The following is a 17,211-nucleotide window of genomic DNA, read 5'->3' on the forward strand; positions in this document are numbered from 1 at the left end:
TTTATTATTTTATATAATATGTTTGTAATAATTATTGGAAAACTTATGATTGGTGATATACAAAGAATTATATCAATTAAAGGGACTGATTATTTTTTTCCATTATATACAAGTCTGAAAATCATTGCTTAATGTCATAAGTGATTCCTTTTGAAGTAATGAGACAGGAATTATAAAGCCTGTGGCTATCATGGTGGGGTGGATACCTTTTTCTTCCCTGAGTCCTTTTGGTGTCACCCTAGTATAGTAGAAAATAATTGGATTTACAGTCTAAAGATGTGAATCCATCTCTTTATGACCTAAATTAATATAGCATTTCTAGGGACTTCTCTGGTGATCTAGAGGTTAAGATTCCATGCTTCCACTTCAGGGATCGCAGGTTTGATCCCTGGTCAGGTACTAAGATCCTGCACATGGTGAAGTGAAGTGAAGTCGCTCAGTCATGTCTGACTCTTTGCGACCCCATGGACTGTAGCCTACCACGCTTCTCAGTCTATGGGATTTTCCAGGCAAGAGTACTAGAGTGGGGTGCCATTTCCTTCTCCAAGGGATCTTCCCGACCCAGAGATCGAACCCGAGTATCCCACATTGTAGGCAGACGCTTTACCCTCTGAGCCACCAGGGTAGCCTAAGATCCTGCACATGGTACAGCCAAAAAAAAAAAGGAAAAAAGATAACCTTGCTTAGCTCCCCTCTTTTAATCTAAAAGTAAAATGAAAATAATAACGAAATGTCAAATTTAAAATGAGAAAAACCTGTTTAAGACCTGTACGTTACATTAGAATTGTCATCATATGTTAATGTGACTCTGGCTTGTCTGGAGCATGAATTTGGAAAACCATGAATTTGGAAGTGATGACCCAGCCACATTCTCTTTAATCTGTATGGGAAAGCAGGTGTGAGCCTAGATATTCTCAATCTAGTGCTCAGAAGATCTAGTTAATGAAGATTCCAGCTTATTGGACACAGCCACTTTATCTCTGTGATGGAATTTTATCCTCTCCTTCAAATCTCCAAAACCAGGGCACAGCAAATCTTACTTCGGGGACTCTGGCACAGGTGCAGTTGAGAGTCCATATCAAAACCTGGCACCAACAGAGCTTGTGAGAGTTCTGATGTTCCAAGGCTGATGTGACTAGAAGTCCATTGGTCATCTGCAGTACAGCCTCATAGTCAGGAAAAATGAGTTCGTGAGGGGAAAGGAGTGGAGGGAGAGAGAGAAATAATAGGGGTTGAATTAATATAGTCCCTTACTAACTGAATATGTTGAATGTCAGTGTTAAAGAGTATATTTCAAGAGAATTTTGGAGCAGTCGCCATTGGCTGTGTGTAGGGCTTAGACTTTATTTTGGAGGTATTGGTGAGGTGATTAAATTTTTTTCTCCAGTGTTTCTTGATTTTCTGTTTATTTGTAATTAAAGTATTTATATAAAAATTTTTTATTCTAAATTTTTGTTTAATTATTTACTTTATTTGGCCAAGTTGTGTGTCCTGTGGGATTTTAGTTATCCAACTAGGGTTTGAACCTGCACCCCTTGCAGTGGAGGCGCAAAGGTCTAACCATTGGACCACCAGGGAAGTCCCTTATTAATTTATTTGAATTAGACGAGATTTCAGTGTGTTGATGAAGTCTGTTTGTAACATTGCAGAACTGTTCAGGCTAAGCCAAGTAACAGCAGTAAAACTTCTGATCCTCCAACACCAAAAACTGCAACAACAAAAGCCCCTTCCATGAAACCCAAAGTTAAACAGCTAAAAGTAAAGGCTGAGCCACCACCAAAGAAAAGGAAGAAATGGAAAGAAGAATTTTCATCATCCCAATCTGACTCATCTCCTGAGATCCACTCTAGTAGTAGTGATGATGAGGGTGAGTTCTTCATGAAATGAATACCTTGATAATTTGAGATTTGCTGCATTAATGGAGAGCAACAATGATGCTGACAATTCAAAATGTATTTATTTTTCCTTAATTAGGTAATTTAGCTACCTTATTAAGTTCTGCTTAGGCACATATTTGCCCATGACTAAGCTAAATAACTGTGCCTTAGTTTCTCTTTTCTAAAGTGAAAAGATTGAAATACATAGCAGTTATCTAACATACTTTTTGACCTCAGAACCCTTTGTGCACTGTTAGAAACTGTTGAAGACACCAGTGAGCATTTATGTAAGCTCTTTATATATTGAAATTAACTTTATTAGAAATTAAACCTGAGACAGTTGTAAAACAGAAATGTACCAGGAAACATCCATCAGCCATCAAACTTATTGTGTAACATTTACAAGAAATTTTCAGCAGTTCAGTAGTCCAGTGCAGAGGCAGGCAACTCCTACTGGTGGGCTAAATGTGATCTGCAGCCTATGCTTAATAAAATTTTATTGGAAAACTGGGAATTATTTACATGTTTTCATAAGTTACTTTCCCCTTATAGTGACCGATTTGAGTAGTTCTTACAGAGAGCAATGACCATAAAGTGCCAAATATTTACCATCTGGCGCTTTACAGAAAAATTACGCTGACCTCTTATTCTAATAAGGTAGTCAGAAAAACATGAAAGGATGACGGAAGGCTGCATATGCCATGCTAAAGCTGAAAAGCTTGCGATTCTGTAAACAGAGGGGAATCCTTGGAGGGATTTAAGTAAAAGAACAAATGGTAAAATCTGAATTTTAATTATGAGACATTATCTGTCTGTTCAGTCGCTCATTTGTGTCTGACTTTTTGCAACCTCATGGACTCTGCAGCATGTCAGACTTTCCTGTCCATCGCCAACTCTCAGAGCTTTTGAGAAATTCAAGATGTATTCTTGGCAGAACCTGAATGATGAGTTGAGTTTTCGGGGTACTGTTGAGGTTGATGTCTAGGATGGTTTCTGGCATTACAAGTATCATTGCCTGGGAGCTGATCTCAGAGATTACTTGGATAAAAATAGAATTATAATAAAAATTCTTTAGTAACAAGTTTGCTTTAAATGTATTATTTTTAAAAGCTACTTATGAAGTTATTTAGAAATGTTTGTAAAGTATCAGAATTTGTAAAGAAATTTAGTGCTTTGAGTATTCATGGAAGGCATTATATATAATTTCACAGTTAGCATTCCTGCTTACTGTTTAGAGTAGAGAAGTTTAAGTTCTGCTTTGCACTGTTATTTATACAGCTTCCTCAGATGACAATCAAGTTGAAAATTTTCTTTCACTGATAATCTGGATTACCACTCGGTGTCACTAGTAGGCAAGCATTATTAGTGTTTCTTAAAAAGAAGGAAATATGATAATAAACATAGTTTTTTGGCTGGTGGTTTTTCAAACTATTTGTTTCAAGACTTCTTTATAATCTTCAAATATATTGATGATTCCAAAAGACTTTGTGTGTGTGTGTGTGATTTGTATCTATGTATATCACCAAGGATCGGTTAAAACAATTTTAAAATACTTTAAATAAACCCATTACATATAAGGGACTTCCCTATAGCTCAGATGGTAAAGAATCTACCTGCAATGCAGGAGACCTGGGTTTGATTCCTGGGTCAGGAACATCCTCTGGAGAAGGAAATGGCGGTATTTCATTGAACACTCCAGTATTCCTGCCTGGAGAATTCCATGGACAGAGGAGCCTGGCGGGGTACAGTCCATGGGGTCGAAAAGCATCTGACACGACTAAGTGACTAATACACATGTTACATATTAATGTCAGTTTTTTAAACACTCGTGTTTAATTAGAATAGGATTTTCATATTCTGTATTAGGTTTTTTATTAGGTGTTATTTTGGTTAAAGTATGTGAAGAAGACCTGGACTCACGTTAGGTATGTAGTTAGGAAAGAGAGGAGTATTTTGATTACTTTTTCAGATAATTATGTATATTTTTCTCTGATAGTCAAAGGATTTTATTTTGTAAACTTGACAAGTGGTAGTTTCTTCAACTTTTCATGCTTGTTATGTTAAAATCTGTTTTACCCTTTGAAATATCTTTCATCCATGAATGACTTTAAACATTTTTTGGCCATGTGAAAATATTTGTTAGCTCATTGATTTTTTTTTTTTTTTCATTTTTTTCCCACATTTTAAAATGTGGCAAAATATATATAACATAAAACTTGCCACTTTTAACCATTTTTAAGTGTACAGTTCATCAGCATTAATTATATTCACAACTGTTGCACAACCTCATAGCTATTTCCAAAACTGCTTAATCACTCTAAATAGAAACTTTGTAACCATTAGGTAATAATTCCCCATTCTCCCTTTCCCCCAGCTGCTGATGATCTCTAATCTATTTTCTGTCTCTCTGAATTTGCCTCCCGTATGTGTCTCATGTAAGAGTGGCTTATTTCACCTAGCATAATGTTTTTAAAGTTCATCCATGTTATATAGCATATGTTAGAACTTTTTAGTTTTTATGACTGAATGCAATTCCATTATAAGTTTATCCATTGTATGCCCTTATCTTTTTATTCTATTGATAGACACTTGGGTTACTTCCACATTTTGACTGTTGTAAATAATGGTGCAGTGAACATTGGCATACAAGTATCTGTTAGGTTTGTGTCCTGGTTTTCCAATTATTTGTATACCTAAGAGTGGAATTGCTGAGTCATATATTTTATATATTTAGCTTTTTGAGGAACTGCCTAACTGATTTCCACAGTGATTATACTATTTTACACTCCCACTAACAATACATAGGTTTCCATTTTCTTCACATCCTCACCAACCCTTGTTATATTTTGTTTTGTGATTATAGGTATTTTAGTAGGTGTGAAGTGATATCTCATTTGGTTTTGATTTGTATTTTCCTAGTGACCAGTGATGTTGGACATCTTTTCAATTCCTTACTAGCCATTTTCTTACTTTCTTTGGAGTAATGTCTATTCAGGTTCTTTGACCAGTTCATCTCTCCTTTGTTCCTTAGTCGTAGAAGTTCTTTATATATTGTAGATGTTAAACCCTTATTAGGTATATGACTTGAAAATATTTTCTCCCATTCTGTAGGTTGATATTTCACTTTTTTTTTTTTTTAGTATATGTGCTGTGGAGGTGAGCCCTGTATTTCAGTTTTTGATAATGTCCTTTGAAGCACAAAATTCTGATGAAGCCAAATTGATCTGTTTTATTCATTGGTGTTGTTTTTAGTGTCATATTTGTAATCCATTGCCAAATACTAGGTCATGAAGATTTGTCCCTGCATTTTCTTCATAAGAGCCTTATGGTTTTAGTTTTTACATTTACATAATAAATTTTTGCAGTATTAAAAAAATAACATTTTTAATATTACCACTAATTTCATCAGTGAAGTCTTTAACTATTGAAATGGTCGTCAGACTCACAATGGTGGAAATAAGTTTTCCGAAATTCTAATTTTCACTTAGAACCTCAGTTTTATCATTGGCAGCAAATACTGTCAGTTGTTTTCCTGGTAGTGACAGGTTCACTTCTTTAAGAAAATGTCTGCCAAATACTGAATAAGGGTAGGGTATCTGTTATTTTTTAAGTAAAAATGGTATTCCAGTGGACAAGGTGGCTGGTTCATCAAACAATTGCATGGGTGCTCCTCCTGGAGGTAACTGTCATACATCATAGTAGAAGTGCTTTATATATACCTCTCATTTCATCACACAGAGTTTTAAGACATTTACTCAAGAGTAAAGGTTTAATACAGTTAAGTTTTTACTGCTTCTTCAAGGATTATTCTTAAGTGAAATCAGTGTTTGGGGTTATTTTTCCTTCAGATCCATAACCGTTAGATGACAGTCATGGCAAGGTACATGGCTGCTAGTACAGTTTGGTTTCAGTGTCTCAGTTCATGCTAGCAAAGGCCCACAGCAGTTTTACAGCATTACTTTCACAAATGTCAACAGAGTGACAAAGGTATCTAACATCTTAATGTTATTAGGAAAACAGCTTGACATCAGAGACCCCTGAAAGTGTTGTTGGGGAAACCTCAAAGGGTTTGGACCAAACTCTAAGAACCCCTATTAAAGGTTGTGATGATGGTTCTATATTTGAATAAAAAAGTAAAACTTAAGACACTCCTCTGATCTTGCAGTTCTTACCATTGAATTTGAGTGAAATTTTTTTATACAGATTGTGTTTACATTAAAATTTTTAAAAATATGTCTTGACTCTAGACCAGAATTTTATAGTAATTTAAGTGTAGAAGTAAAAAGAAGAGATATGTATATGTTAACTCATACATTAGGTGTTTTATGGTTTCTTTACTAATTAAATACTAGAAAACCCATCCAATTTTGAAGTAACACGACGTCACAGTGGATGTCTGGTAGGGCCAGGGGAGGGGAAACAGGTCCCTACAGGGCAAATGTTTCCAAATGTTGGGCTGGTATTGGACTTCAGAGGCACCTGGGGACTTTTTTAAAGGTGTAGCATTTAAGCTTCATTACCACTCCAGATTCGTTTTAGTAAGTCCAGCAGTCTGTTTTTTGTTTTGTTTTGTTTTCAAAGCTCTCCAGTGATTGTGATAGCACAACCAGCTTTGAGAATCTCTCATTCGAAATGTTTTTAAAAGCAGAGTGGGAGAACCTTGACTTTGAAGAAGTTTTATCTATAACCGTTTATCTGCTTGTAGGTAACTTGCTGTTGGGTAACGTGTTTTTAAAGTTGTCAGAAAGGAATATTTAATATTTCCTCTTTTCTCCCTCCCAGAGTTTAATCCTCCAGCTCCTTTTGTCACTCGTTTTTTGAACACAAGAGCAATGAAGGAAACCTTTAAGAGTTACATGGAATTGCTTGTCAGCATTGCTTTGGATCCTGACACAATGCAAGCCTTAGAGAAGAGCAATGGTACAGTTTGCTAAGTAATACTTTCTTGGCAGTACTTTCCAGATCTTTTTCATTCTCTGTTAGTTATATGTTTAATATGTGGTTTTTGTGATATATCCTATATGTTGTCAGCTAATAAACTGTTGATATATTGGTTCTGTAAATACAGCTTTATATTTCATAGGGTCATAGCTTTTCATGAAGTGTTTGAATAGTTGAATGATTTTATATTAAATATATTTTTATTGATTTCTACTCATGAGAATATTCCAGTATTCCTGCCTGGAGAATTCCATGGACAGGAGCCTGGTGGGCTACAGTCCATGGGGTCAAGAAGTGTTGGACACGACTAAGTGACTACCCACCTACTAGTTTCTTTAAATCCTAGAATCTTTTTCATCCTCATTCCGTTTCACTAAGTATCTATATTATGTAGAAGGTCCAGATTTCAATCAATTTTTATGTTTCTGTTTTCTAATAATTGGAAAGATGAAGCAGATAACAGTGGTATAAAGATTAAATTGTATATTCATGTCCAGTAAAAGATACATCACAGAGTAAATATTTTCTAATCAGTCAGTAGTAAAACCATAAATGCCTTGGATTATATTTATTAATATTATTCCTTTTTTACTCTTTCTCTAGTAACTTTTTCTTCTGGTATAGTAGGGATGAAATAAGCTGATAATTCATATATCTAATGTTGCTTACTAATATTTACCCTTCAGCTACTACAGCTTTCACCAGGAACACTTAAGAGAATGAAAGGATTAATGAGCCAGTTTCCAATTATCCTATCAGAATGAGTTGAACAAGTGTAAGATCAAAAAGATAGTAACAATGAATAAATAGTAACAATATACTTCAACAGCAGTGCCTAATGATATAAATTGTTTTATTATTTCCATATATACTTTGACATACATTATTATTCCCCATAATCCCAGAACAACTTAGCCATTTTTGGAGTAAAGACAATGAGGCTCAAAAAGGTTAAGTGACATGCTTATTAAGAGCTCACAACTTGCAAGTAGTAGCTGCTACTGCTAAGTCGCTTCAGTCGTGTCCGACTCTGTGTGACCCCATAGATGGCAGCCCACCAGGCTCCCCCATCCCTGGGATTCTCCAGGCAAGAATACAGGAGTGGGGAAAAAGGATTAAATCCAAAGTCTTCTAATTTCTAGTCTTGCTTTTTTGATCATATAATCAGAAACAGTAACAAAGAGCTTGCAAGTGTTTTCTCTGTCAATGAGAACTCCTTGCATCATAAAATACATATTTCTTAATAGTGGTCATTTCTGAGTAGTTGTATTTTAAACGATTTTTTTCCTATTATATATTTTTTAAATTTTTCTCCATTTAAAATGAAGGGTATAGATTTTAATGGTTATATTTCAAAACAATCCACAAATGTTTAAAACTTGTTTTTGTAAAATATAAATTTTGAATAGACTTAATCACTGCTAGAAAGATAAAATGAAAACTATCAGGTATGTTGTGGTGACTTTGAACAGCGTTCCTTACTGAGAGCTTTTTCTTCAACTTGAGGAAAGTATTCTTTTGCTGGTCTCTGTGCTTGTGATTATTTTCCAGATATAAAGAGTCATTTTATTTAGCTATGAAATTAGTAACCAGATTCTGAGGGTTTATATATACATTTTCAGAAAGGTCATTAAAGATAATTAGTATTATAAAATGTTGCTATGCTGATAAATTTTTAGTAACCTAAACTATTTACTACAGCACCAAAAGTAATTAATTTATACCCTGAGTGTGTTTTTCTTCTTCTAAAATAACTATTTGGACTCTTTCCTTGTGTATTTGAAAGTGAATTTTGACTATTTTTTTTGCCCCCTACTTATCCTTTGCCCCATTGTATAGTGAATTAAGAATATCATACTCAGTATTTTATTTAAAAAATTTTAATGTTAAATTTATGATTTGAAATATTATTATTGTTTACTTGGTAAATAAAGTATGGAGAGATTAGGCAGTTTGACCATTTGTTGATCAATTCTAATGCTGGGGTTAAAACCCAGGGCTTCTGTTTTCTCATCATAGTATGCTGCTGCTTTCTCAGTTAGCTATTGTAAACTTTTTTTTAAAGCTAACTTTTAAAAAAAACCTTGTGTGCAATATTGTTAAATCAATAGTTTAACCATGAATTTAATGTCAGTCTATTAATGTTTTGTGGAAAAGCTGTATTTCTAACAAGGTTTTGTGTTGATAGTTCATCCTGTTACAACAAATTCTTATCTTGTTTTAGATGAGCTACTTTTGCCTCATATGAAAAAAATAGATAGCATGCTGAATGATAACCGGAAGAGACTTCTTTTGAATCTTCATTTGGATCAGTCATTCAAGGTATTTCCTTCACATGGTTTATTAGCAAACTCAGTGGCAATTATAGTCCTCGACGTAACAGGAAAGAATATTTTGGAAGTCATTCTCAGTTTTATAAAGTTGTCCACCCAACAAAAATTTGATTTTTATTCATTATGAGTCTTGTCTGAACATGTCTTTTTAATTTATTAAGTACATTCTTTATGTTTATCATTTGTTTTTCTTTGCTTAAATTCATTTTTCAGGTTTTTATGTTCATCTTTTGGTGTTTTGTCGCTAAGTGGTGTCTGACTCTTTTGTGACCCCATAGACTGTAACCCACCAGTCTCCTCTGTTCATGGCATTTCCCAGGCAAGAATACTAGAGTGGGTTTGTCATTTCCTTCTCCAGGGGAATCTTCCCAACCCAAGAATCAAACCTGCATTGGCAGGCAGATTTTTTACCACTGAGCTGCCTGGGAGGCCCTTATATTCATGTAGTATTCCTTATATGTAATATTATAGTTTTCAAATGTTTTCAAAAATGCTTCCCTTAATCTACTGTATTCCAATCTTGTTTTTCTTTTAACCCTTTTTGAAATTTTCCCATTTCATTGGAGGAGGAAATGACAACCCACTCCAGTGTTCTTGCCTGGAGAATCCCAGGGATGGGGGAGCCCGGTGGGCTTCTGTCTATGGGATCGCACAGAGTTGGACACGACTGAAGCAACTTAGCAGCAGCAGCAGCAGCAGCAGCAGCAGCAGCATTTCATTTACACTTAGAATTGGCCATAGCAGTTATCAAAATTCCCTTTATTTGCCTGATTTACCCAGTGTCTAAGGAAAAATTGATCTTCACATAATGGTAGGAGATATTATACATCTGTTAACATATCTTGGCACTGTAAATTGGTTTTTGGTATTATCAGAAATTCAGTTCAGTCGCTCAGTCATGTCCAACTCTTTGCGACCCCATGGACTGCAGCATGCCAGGCTTCCCTGCCCATCACCAACTCCCGGAGCTTGCTCAAACTCATGACCATCAAGTCCATCTATTATCAGAAATAGAGAACAACAAAAAGCTAATCTAAACTCAGAAAATTTATCATAGAATCTACTGAGTAATCAAAAACTTTCCAACTTTTCTTATTCAAAGTGTAACATGTAGCATCTAGAATCATTTGATTGCATCTAAACTCAAGAGTCGGACATGACTGAGCGACTTCTCTTTCACTTTTCACTTTCATGCATTGGAGAAGGAAATGCCAAACCACTCCAGTGTTCTTGCCTAGAGAATCCCAGGGACGGGGGAGCCTGGTGGGCTGCCTTCTATGGGGTCGCAGAGTCGGACACGACTGACGCTACTTAGCAGCAACAGCAGCAAACTCAAGAGAAGTGTTTTTTAATAACATTTGTATAGCTTTTTTATAAACAGTCTTTATTTTTGAAGCAGTTTTAGGTTCACAGCAAAACTGAACAGAAAGTACAATTTCCATGTATCCCCTGCCCCCACGCATGAATAACCCCCCCCCATTACCATTGTCTGTCTCCCACAGAATGGTACATTTGCCACAACTGATGAACGTACACTGACACATGGTAACCCGAAGTCCATAGTTCACTTTACAGTTCATTCTTGTGCATTCTATCAGTTTGGACCAACATACCCACTATCATAGTATCATACAGAGTAGTATCACTGCCCCCAAATCCTCTGCTTTGTCTGTTCATCCCTTTCCCTCCCCTAACCTCTGGCAATGACTGATCTTTTTACTTTTACTCCATAGTCTTACCTTTTCCAGAATGTCATATAGTTGCAATATGGTATGTAACTTTTTCAGATTGGCTTCTTTCAGTTACTGATACTCATTTAAATTTCTGCCATGTCTTTTTCATGGCTTAGTAGCTTATTTCTTTTTAGCCTGAATAATACTCCATTGTCTGAATACCCCACAGTTTATACATTCACCTACTGAAGGGCAACTTGGATGCTTCCTAGTCCTGGCAATTACTGCTGTACAGATTTGTGTGAAGGATTATGTGTAGACATAAGTCCTCAAGTCCTTTGGGTGATTTGTATAGCTTTCTCACATCCCTATTTTATCTGAACTCCATGTAAAAGTGAAGATCAGTTTCATTTTAGGTAGGTGAAAATTGATGCTCTGAGATTGATTTAGAGGTTGTAGCCAGTTAGTGTATGTGTGCTCAGTCGTGTCTGACTCTTTGCAACCCCAAGGACTGTAGCCCACCAGGCTCCTCTGTCTGTGGGATTTCCCAGGCAAGAATACTAGAGCGAGTTGCCATTTCCTTTCCCAGGGGATCTTCCTGACCCAGGAATTGAACCCACATCTTTCAAGTGTGCTGCATTGGCTGGGAGGCAGGTTCTTTACCACTGGTACCACCTGGGAACCCCGATTAGAGGTTAAATGACACCAAACGCTACTAGTCACCCTATAATCTTCACTGACACACACTTACAGAGGGGAAAAAAGAAATTCAGAAGTTAGTAAGATAACCAGTGCTAAGAATTTGTTCTGCCTAGTCCTAATCCAGTATTTTCTGTTTAAATGCTGTCTTCAAGTGAAATAGTTTGTGGGGAGACACTATGTTTTCTGCAGACAATGAAATATTGTCAGATTATGTTCTGTGAATATTTACTAAATCTTACAAATGACCAGTTTTGGCTAACCATTTTAGAAATGTTGAACTATTTCCCTAAAGACTTGTGTTAAAATAAAGCCATCACTTGGAATTTAGTAGACTCAGTAGGTATTTCAATCTTATGCAGTAGTTTATGGTGGACAACTGAAAAATTTTCGTATTCTTGTTTTCATAGAAAAAACAAAATTTCTAATTTTGAAATTATAGTTACTTAATGTAAACTATAAATGCTAATAGTGATGTCTATGATAGATAATTTTCATTTATAGCAATTTGTATTTCAAAGCCAAAATATACACACAGTATTAAAAGTTAGAATGATGTGATGTAAAATACTACAAATAGTAGATTATAAAAGATTTTATTTTTAGAAATATCTACTACTATTTCCCATGATGATTTTGATAATTTTCGGAATCTTAAAGCCTTTTGAAGTTAATAATGTTTTTTTTCCTCTGAAATACATTTATTTCCAATCATCTTGAGCATCTTGTTATTAGAGAAATCATTAAATTTTCTGCTTTCATCTCCATCCCATTGTTTCTAAATTTAGAATCCATTTTTGTCTTTAAGTTCCATTTGTTATAAGGAGTAATTCTGGGTCCAGGATTTTTCAAACTTGAGCGTGTTTTCTATGGAAAGCACTAGAGTATATAGTAAAAGAACGAATAGTCTAAGAAGGAGAATGAAGCCAGAAACTAATAGCTCATTCTGATAGAGAATGCTGAAAGTTCTGTTGTTTCTATTAAATGAAACAGTTCACTTCTACACTTTTGCTTTAAAAATTAAGTCATTTGTTTAAGAAATGTGATGTGACCCCTGTTTGAGGGGTCACAGTACTAGATGCTTGGGAACCGATACAGAATTTGGAAAAGAGTGACCTTGAAGGTTGAAACTGTTTATAAACAGGTGAGACTTATAGCTGTCCTTTCCCTTGACTTGAAGCCTAAGAGACAACACTAAAAGGAACACTCTGCCTCATTCAGGAGTCCCTACCCTACAGTGTCACATGCTGTTGCTTAAATCAGGTCATAATGTTGGCTCATATCCAAGGGTGGGAAAATAGGTTCTATATCTTGATGGGAGGAGCTCCCAAGAATTTGTGGCCATGTTTAACACCCCATGTATGTTTGCGTATGTATGTAGGTATATTTGTATATATTTACCACACCCCATCAGTAGCCCCCACATATATTTTTTGTGTATATATGTACATGTATGATTATACTTTTATATTAAAAAATAAATTCTCAATAGCTGGAGGTAGTCAAGCTCACGTTTTTCTAACATCAGTTATTCTTGCTTTATTCTCAAGAATGCCTTGGAAAGTTTTCCTGAACTAACAATAATTACTCGAGACTCTAAAGCAAAAAGTGGGGGATCTGCTATTTCTAAAATCAAAATGAATGGCAAAGCTTATAATAAAAAAACTCTAAGAACTTCTAAAACAACTACTAAATCTGCACAAGTAAGTATATATTGACTGATGTAATTACAGATTTTTCACTTGTTAATATAAATCCTACTTAAGACATTGAAAGGGGCAAGTTTTTTTAATTTTAACTTTTTTAAATTATGAAAGTATGATGATACATTTACAGGAGACTTGGAAAGTACAGAATAAGGTTACATATGGTTCTACTATATATGACAATTATTTTTTAAGTAGATAAATTAAGATCTTTAGTTGGAGTTTCAATATCAGACTCTCAAAAATTAATAGAATCAATATACAGAGGAGTAGAAGAATATAGTAGACCTGGAAAGCACTGTGAACCAATTTGACATAATTAAGATTTATTCAGTTTTCACACAACAATAGGATACAAATTCTATGCAAGATTCCATAGGCTATAAACTAGGAGACACTGAAACATATCTAGGGACATAAAACAGGGTGCAAAAATTTCATGGTCTAAAGGTATTGAAATCGTATAGCATCTGTCTTCTTATTACTGTGAAATTATGTTAGAAATCAATATCAAAAGATATTTGAAAAGATCCATGTTTTTTCAAGTGCAGTGTGACATTTACTGAGAGAGAGCTTCAACTTAGCTATCGAAAGTCTTAATAAAATTGGACTGAGCCAACAGGAATTTGCTGTATGGATCAGGAAACTCAAAACAGGGGCTCTGTATCAACCTAGAGGGGTGGGATGGGGAGAGAGGTGGGAGGGAGGTTCAAAGGGGAGGGGATATATGTATACCTATGGCCAATTCATGTTGAGGTTTGACAGAAAACAACAAAATCCTCTAAGGCAATTACCCTTCAATAAGAAGTAAATTTAAACAAAATTAGACTGAGAAAAAACACAGAGTGATTGCAAGGAAGAAAGCATTTAAATGAGAAGTTAATATTAAAGATACTTTAAACAAAATCTCCTATATTTGGAAATTAAGTATCCACTTTTAAATGATGGGTATATCTAAGAAGCTATAGCAAGGAAAATTAGAAAATATTTGTAATAGAATGAAAGTGCAAAGAGAATTGACCAGAATTTGTTGCATGCAGCTGAAACTGCTCAGTGCGATTAAACACAATATGGAGTCTTCACTAAGGTATGAAAACAAATAATGGACACTAGCATAAACTTTTCTGAAATTTGGATCCTGGAAAAGCAGGAGAGCTCCAGAAAAACATCTATTTCTGCTTTATTGACTATGCCAAAGCCTTTGACTGTGTGGATCACAATAAACTGGAAAATTCTGAAAGAGATGGGAATACCAGACCACCTGACCTGCCTCTTGAGAAACCTGTATGCAGGTCAGGAAGCAACAGTTAGAACTGGACATGGAACAACAGACTGGTTCCAAATAGGAAAAGGAATACGTCAAGGCTGCATATTGTCACCCTGCTTATTAAACTTATATGCAGAGTACATCATGAGAAACAGCTGGGCTGGAAGAAGCACAAGCTGGAATCAAGATTGCAGGGAGAAATATCAATCACCTCAGATATGCAGATGACACCACCCTTATGGCAGAAAGTGAAGAGGAACTAAAAAGCCTCTTGATGAAAGTGAAAGAGGAGTGAAAAAGTTGGCTTAAAGCTCAACATTCAAAAAACGAAGATCATGGCATCTGGTCCCATCACTTCATGGGAAATAGATGTGGAAACAGTGTCAGACATTATTTTTTGGACTCCACAGTCACTGCAGATGGTGATTGCAGCCATGAAATTAAAAGATGCTTACTCCTTGGAAGAAAAGTTATGACCAACCTAGATAGCATATTGAAAAGCAGAGATACTACTTTGCCAACAAAGGTCCCTCTAGTCAAGGCTATGGTTTTTCCAGTGGTCATGTATGGATGTGAGAATTGGACTGTGAAGAAAGCTGAGCGCCGAAGAATTGATGCTTTTGAACTGTGGTGTTGGAGAAGACTCTTGAGAGTCCCTTGGACTGCAAGGAGATCCAACCAGTCCATTCTAAAGGAGATCAGTCCTGGGTATTCTTTGGAAGGACTGATGCGAAAGCTGAAACTCCAATACTTTGGCCACCTCATGCAAAGAGTTGACTTATTGGGAAAGACCCTGATGCTGGGAGGGATTGGGGGCAGGAGGAGAAGGGGATGACAGAGGCTGAGATGGCTGGATGGCATCACCGACTTGATGGACATGAGTTTGAGTGAACTTCGGGAGTTGGCGTGGCGTGTTGCAATTCATGGGGTCACAAAGAGTCGGACACGACTGAGCTACTGAACTGAAAACAAGCAAATATTTTACTCTGTTGTTAAATGTGAAGTGTGTTCAGGAGGAATGAGAACTTCCCTGGTGTAGGGAGCAGAGTCTCATTCTTTGTTTTTCTCCATTGCTTAGCACAGTATCTGGCATATAGTGAATGCTCACAAATTTTCTAAATGAGACTGAGAATTATTCCATACTTATATTTAATATTTTTGTATGTCATTGAATACAAATGCATACAGATAAATGAGTATGCACACATTGCATAAGAATCAGTATTCCATATCTATAAAATTATTAAACTTGGAATTCATTTATTTTCAAACATAGTCTAAGTTATTTGCCATTTCAGAAAGTAGTTTAGCGACCTAGCGATTACCCATCAAAAATGCATTTTGTAGAAACATTCATAAATACATAAAATCATATGCCTTTGCTTATTGTAGAATTGTTTGTAAGAACAATTCCAAATACATATCACCAGGGTGAGACTGAATAAAGAGCTACCCAGAAAATGTAATACTGTGTACTTTTAAAAAGAAGAGAGATTCAGTCTTTCAATAAATTTTTTACTTCCTATAGTTAGTTCAGTTGCTCAGTCATGTCCAACTCTTTGCGACCCCATGAATCTCAGCACGCCAGGCCTCCCTGTCCATCACCAACTCCCGGAGTTCACCCAAACCCATGTCCATCAAGTCAGTGATGCCATCCAGCCATCTCATCCTCTGTCGTCCCCTTCTCCTCCTGCCCCCAATCCCTCCCAGCATCAGAGTCTTTTCCAATGAGTCAACTCTTCGCATGAGGTGGCCAAAGTATAGCTTCCCCAATATAGTTCTAAGTATTAAGAATACAACAGTGAAAAACGATCCAAAATCCTTGCCCTCAATTTCTATGGGGGAGTGAGGGCAGTGCTTAATAAATTGAAAGATACCCAAGTTTTGTTTAGGTTAAAAAAGTTATGAAAATTAAAATTGTGGAACAATATGTACAGTATGAACTCCTTCCCATTACAAAAATTAGTGTTATTAATATATGTTATACATGGGCGAAACATGGAAGAATATATTACATGTTGTTAACATTGTTTACCTCTGAAACAAGACATAGAATTCTTTTACCTTATAAGTCATCTTTTATGTTTACTGTTCAAACTTTTCTATAATGTTTAACTTTTTGGAAATAGTATACTTATATGCAGAAGAAAATAATAAAGATTTTAAAATATGATTTAAATTCTAATTTTGAATAAGCATCTTGTCCATATTAATACATATTAATACTAGCCATATAAGTCTTTTAAGATTTCCATTGAGAGTTTTGCTCTAACATTTTCATAAAAGTATTCTTAGTTCAGATGCTCCATGAAATAAATGTGTATAAATTCTTTTCTTTTTATAGGAGTTTGCTGTTGATCCAGAGAAAATACAGTTGTATTCTTTGTATCATTCACTCCATCATTATAAATATCATGTTTATCTGATATGTAAAGATGAGGTAATTACTTTTTTTGTCTTCTTAAAAAGGAAATGTATGTTTTCCTGAACTTTAAGAAGATTGTAGCTACAATATTTTTATATGTAAGTTTTAAATGTTGCGTTCCGTTTACAGCTACTACAAAATATTGGCTCCATTCCCTGTGTTATACAGTATATCCTCATAGTCTGTCTTGCACCCAGTAGTTCATACCTTCCACTCTCTGGCCCCTGTATTTCCCCTCTCCCTCCCACTGGTAACCACTAGTCTGTTCCCTAGATCTGTGAATCTGCTGC

At 35.5% G+C, this 17,211-nt stretch overlaps 1 protein-coding gene across 1 annotated transcript in view; it reads left to right on the plus strand.

Annotated features, from left to right (window-relative positions):
- QSER1 (glutamine and serine rich 1) overlaps positions 1–17,211 on the plus strand; it is a 42,462-nt gene that overhangs the window by 23,559 nt on the left and 1,692 nt on the right. The window contains exons 6-10 of the mRNA XM_052653131.1: positions 1,650–1,867; positions 6,660–6,797; positions 9,043–9,140; positions 13,074–13,226; positions 16,841–16,936. Of these exons, the coding sequence (XP_052509091.1) occupies positions 1,650–1,867; positions 6,660–6,797; positions 9,043–9,140; positions 13,074–13,226; positions 16,841–16,936 (703 nt within the window). The remainder of the gene's footprint in view (positions 1–1,649; positions 1,868–6,659; positions 6,798–9,042; positions 9,141–13,073; positions 13,227–16,840; positions 16,937–17,211) is intronic.

Source organism: Budorcas taxicolor, chromosome 15, assembly GCF_023091745.1.
Source record: "Budorcas taxicolor isolate Tak-1 chromosome 15, Takin1.1, whole genome shotgun sequence".
Taxonomy (NCBI): domain Eukaryota; kingdom Metazoa; phylum Chordata; class Mammalia; order Artiodactyla; family Bovidae; genus Budorcas; species Budorcas taxicolor.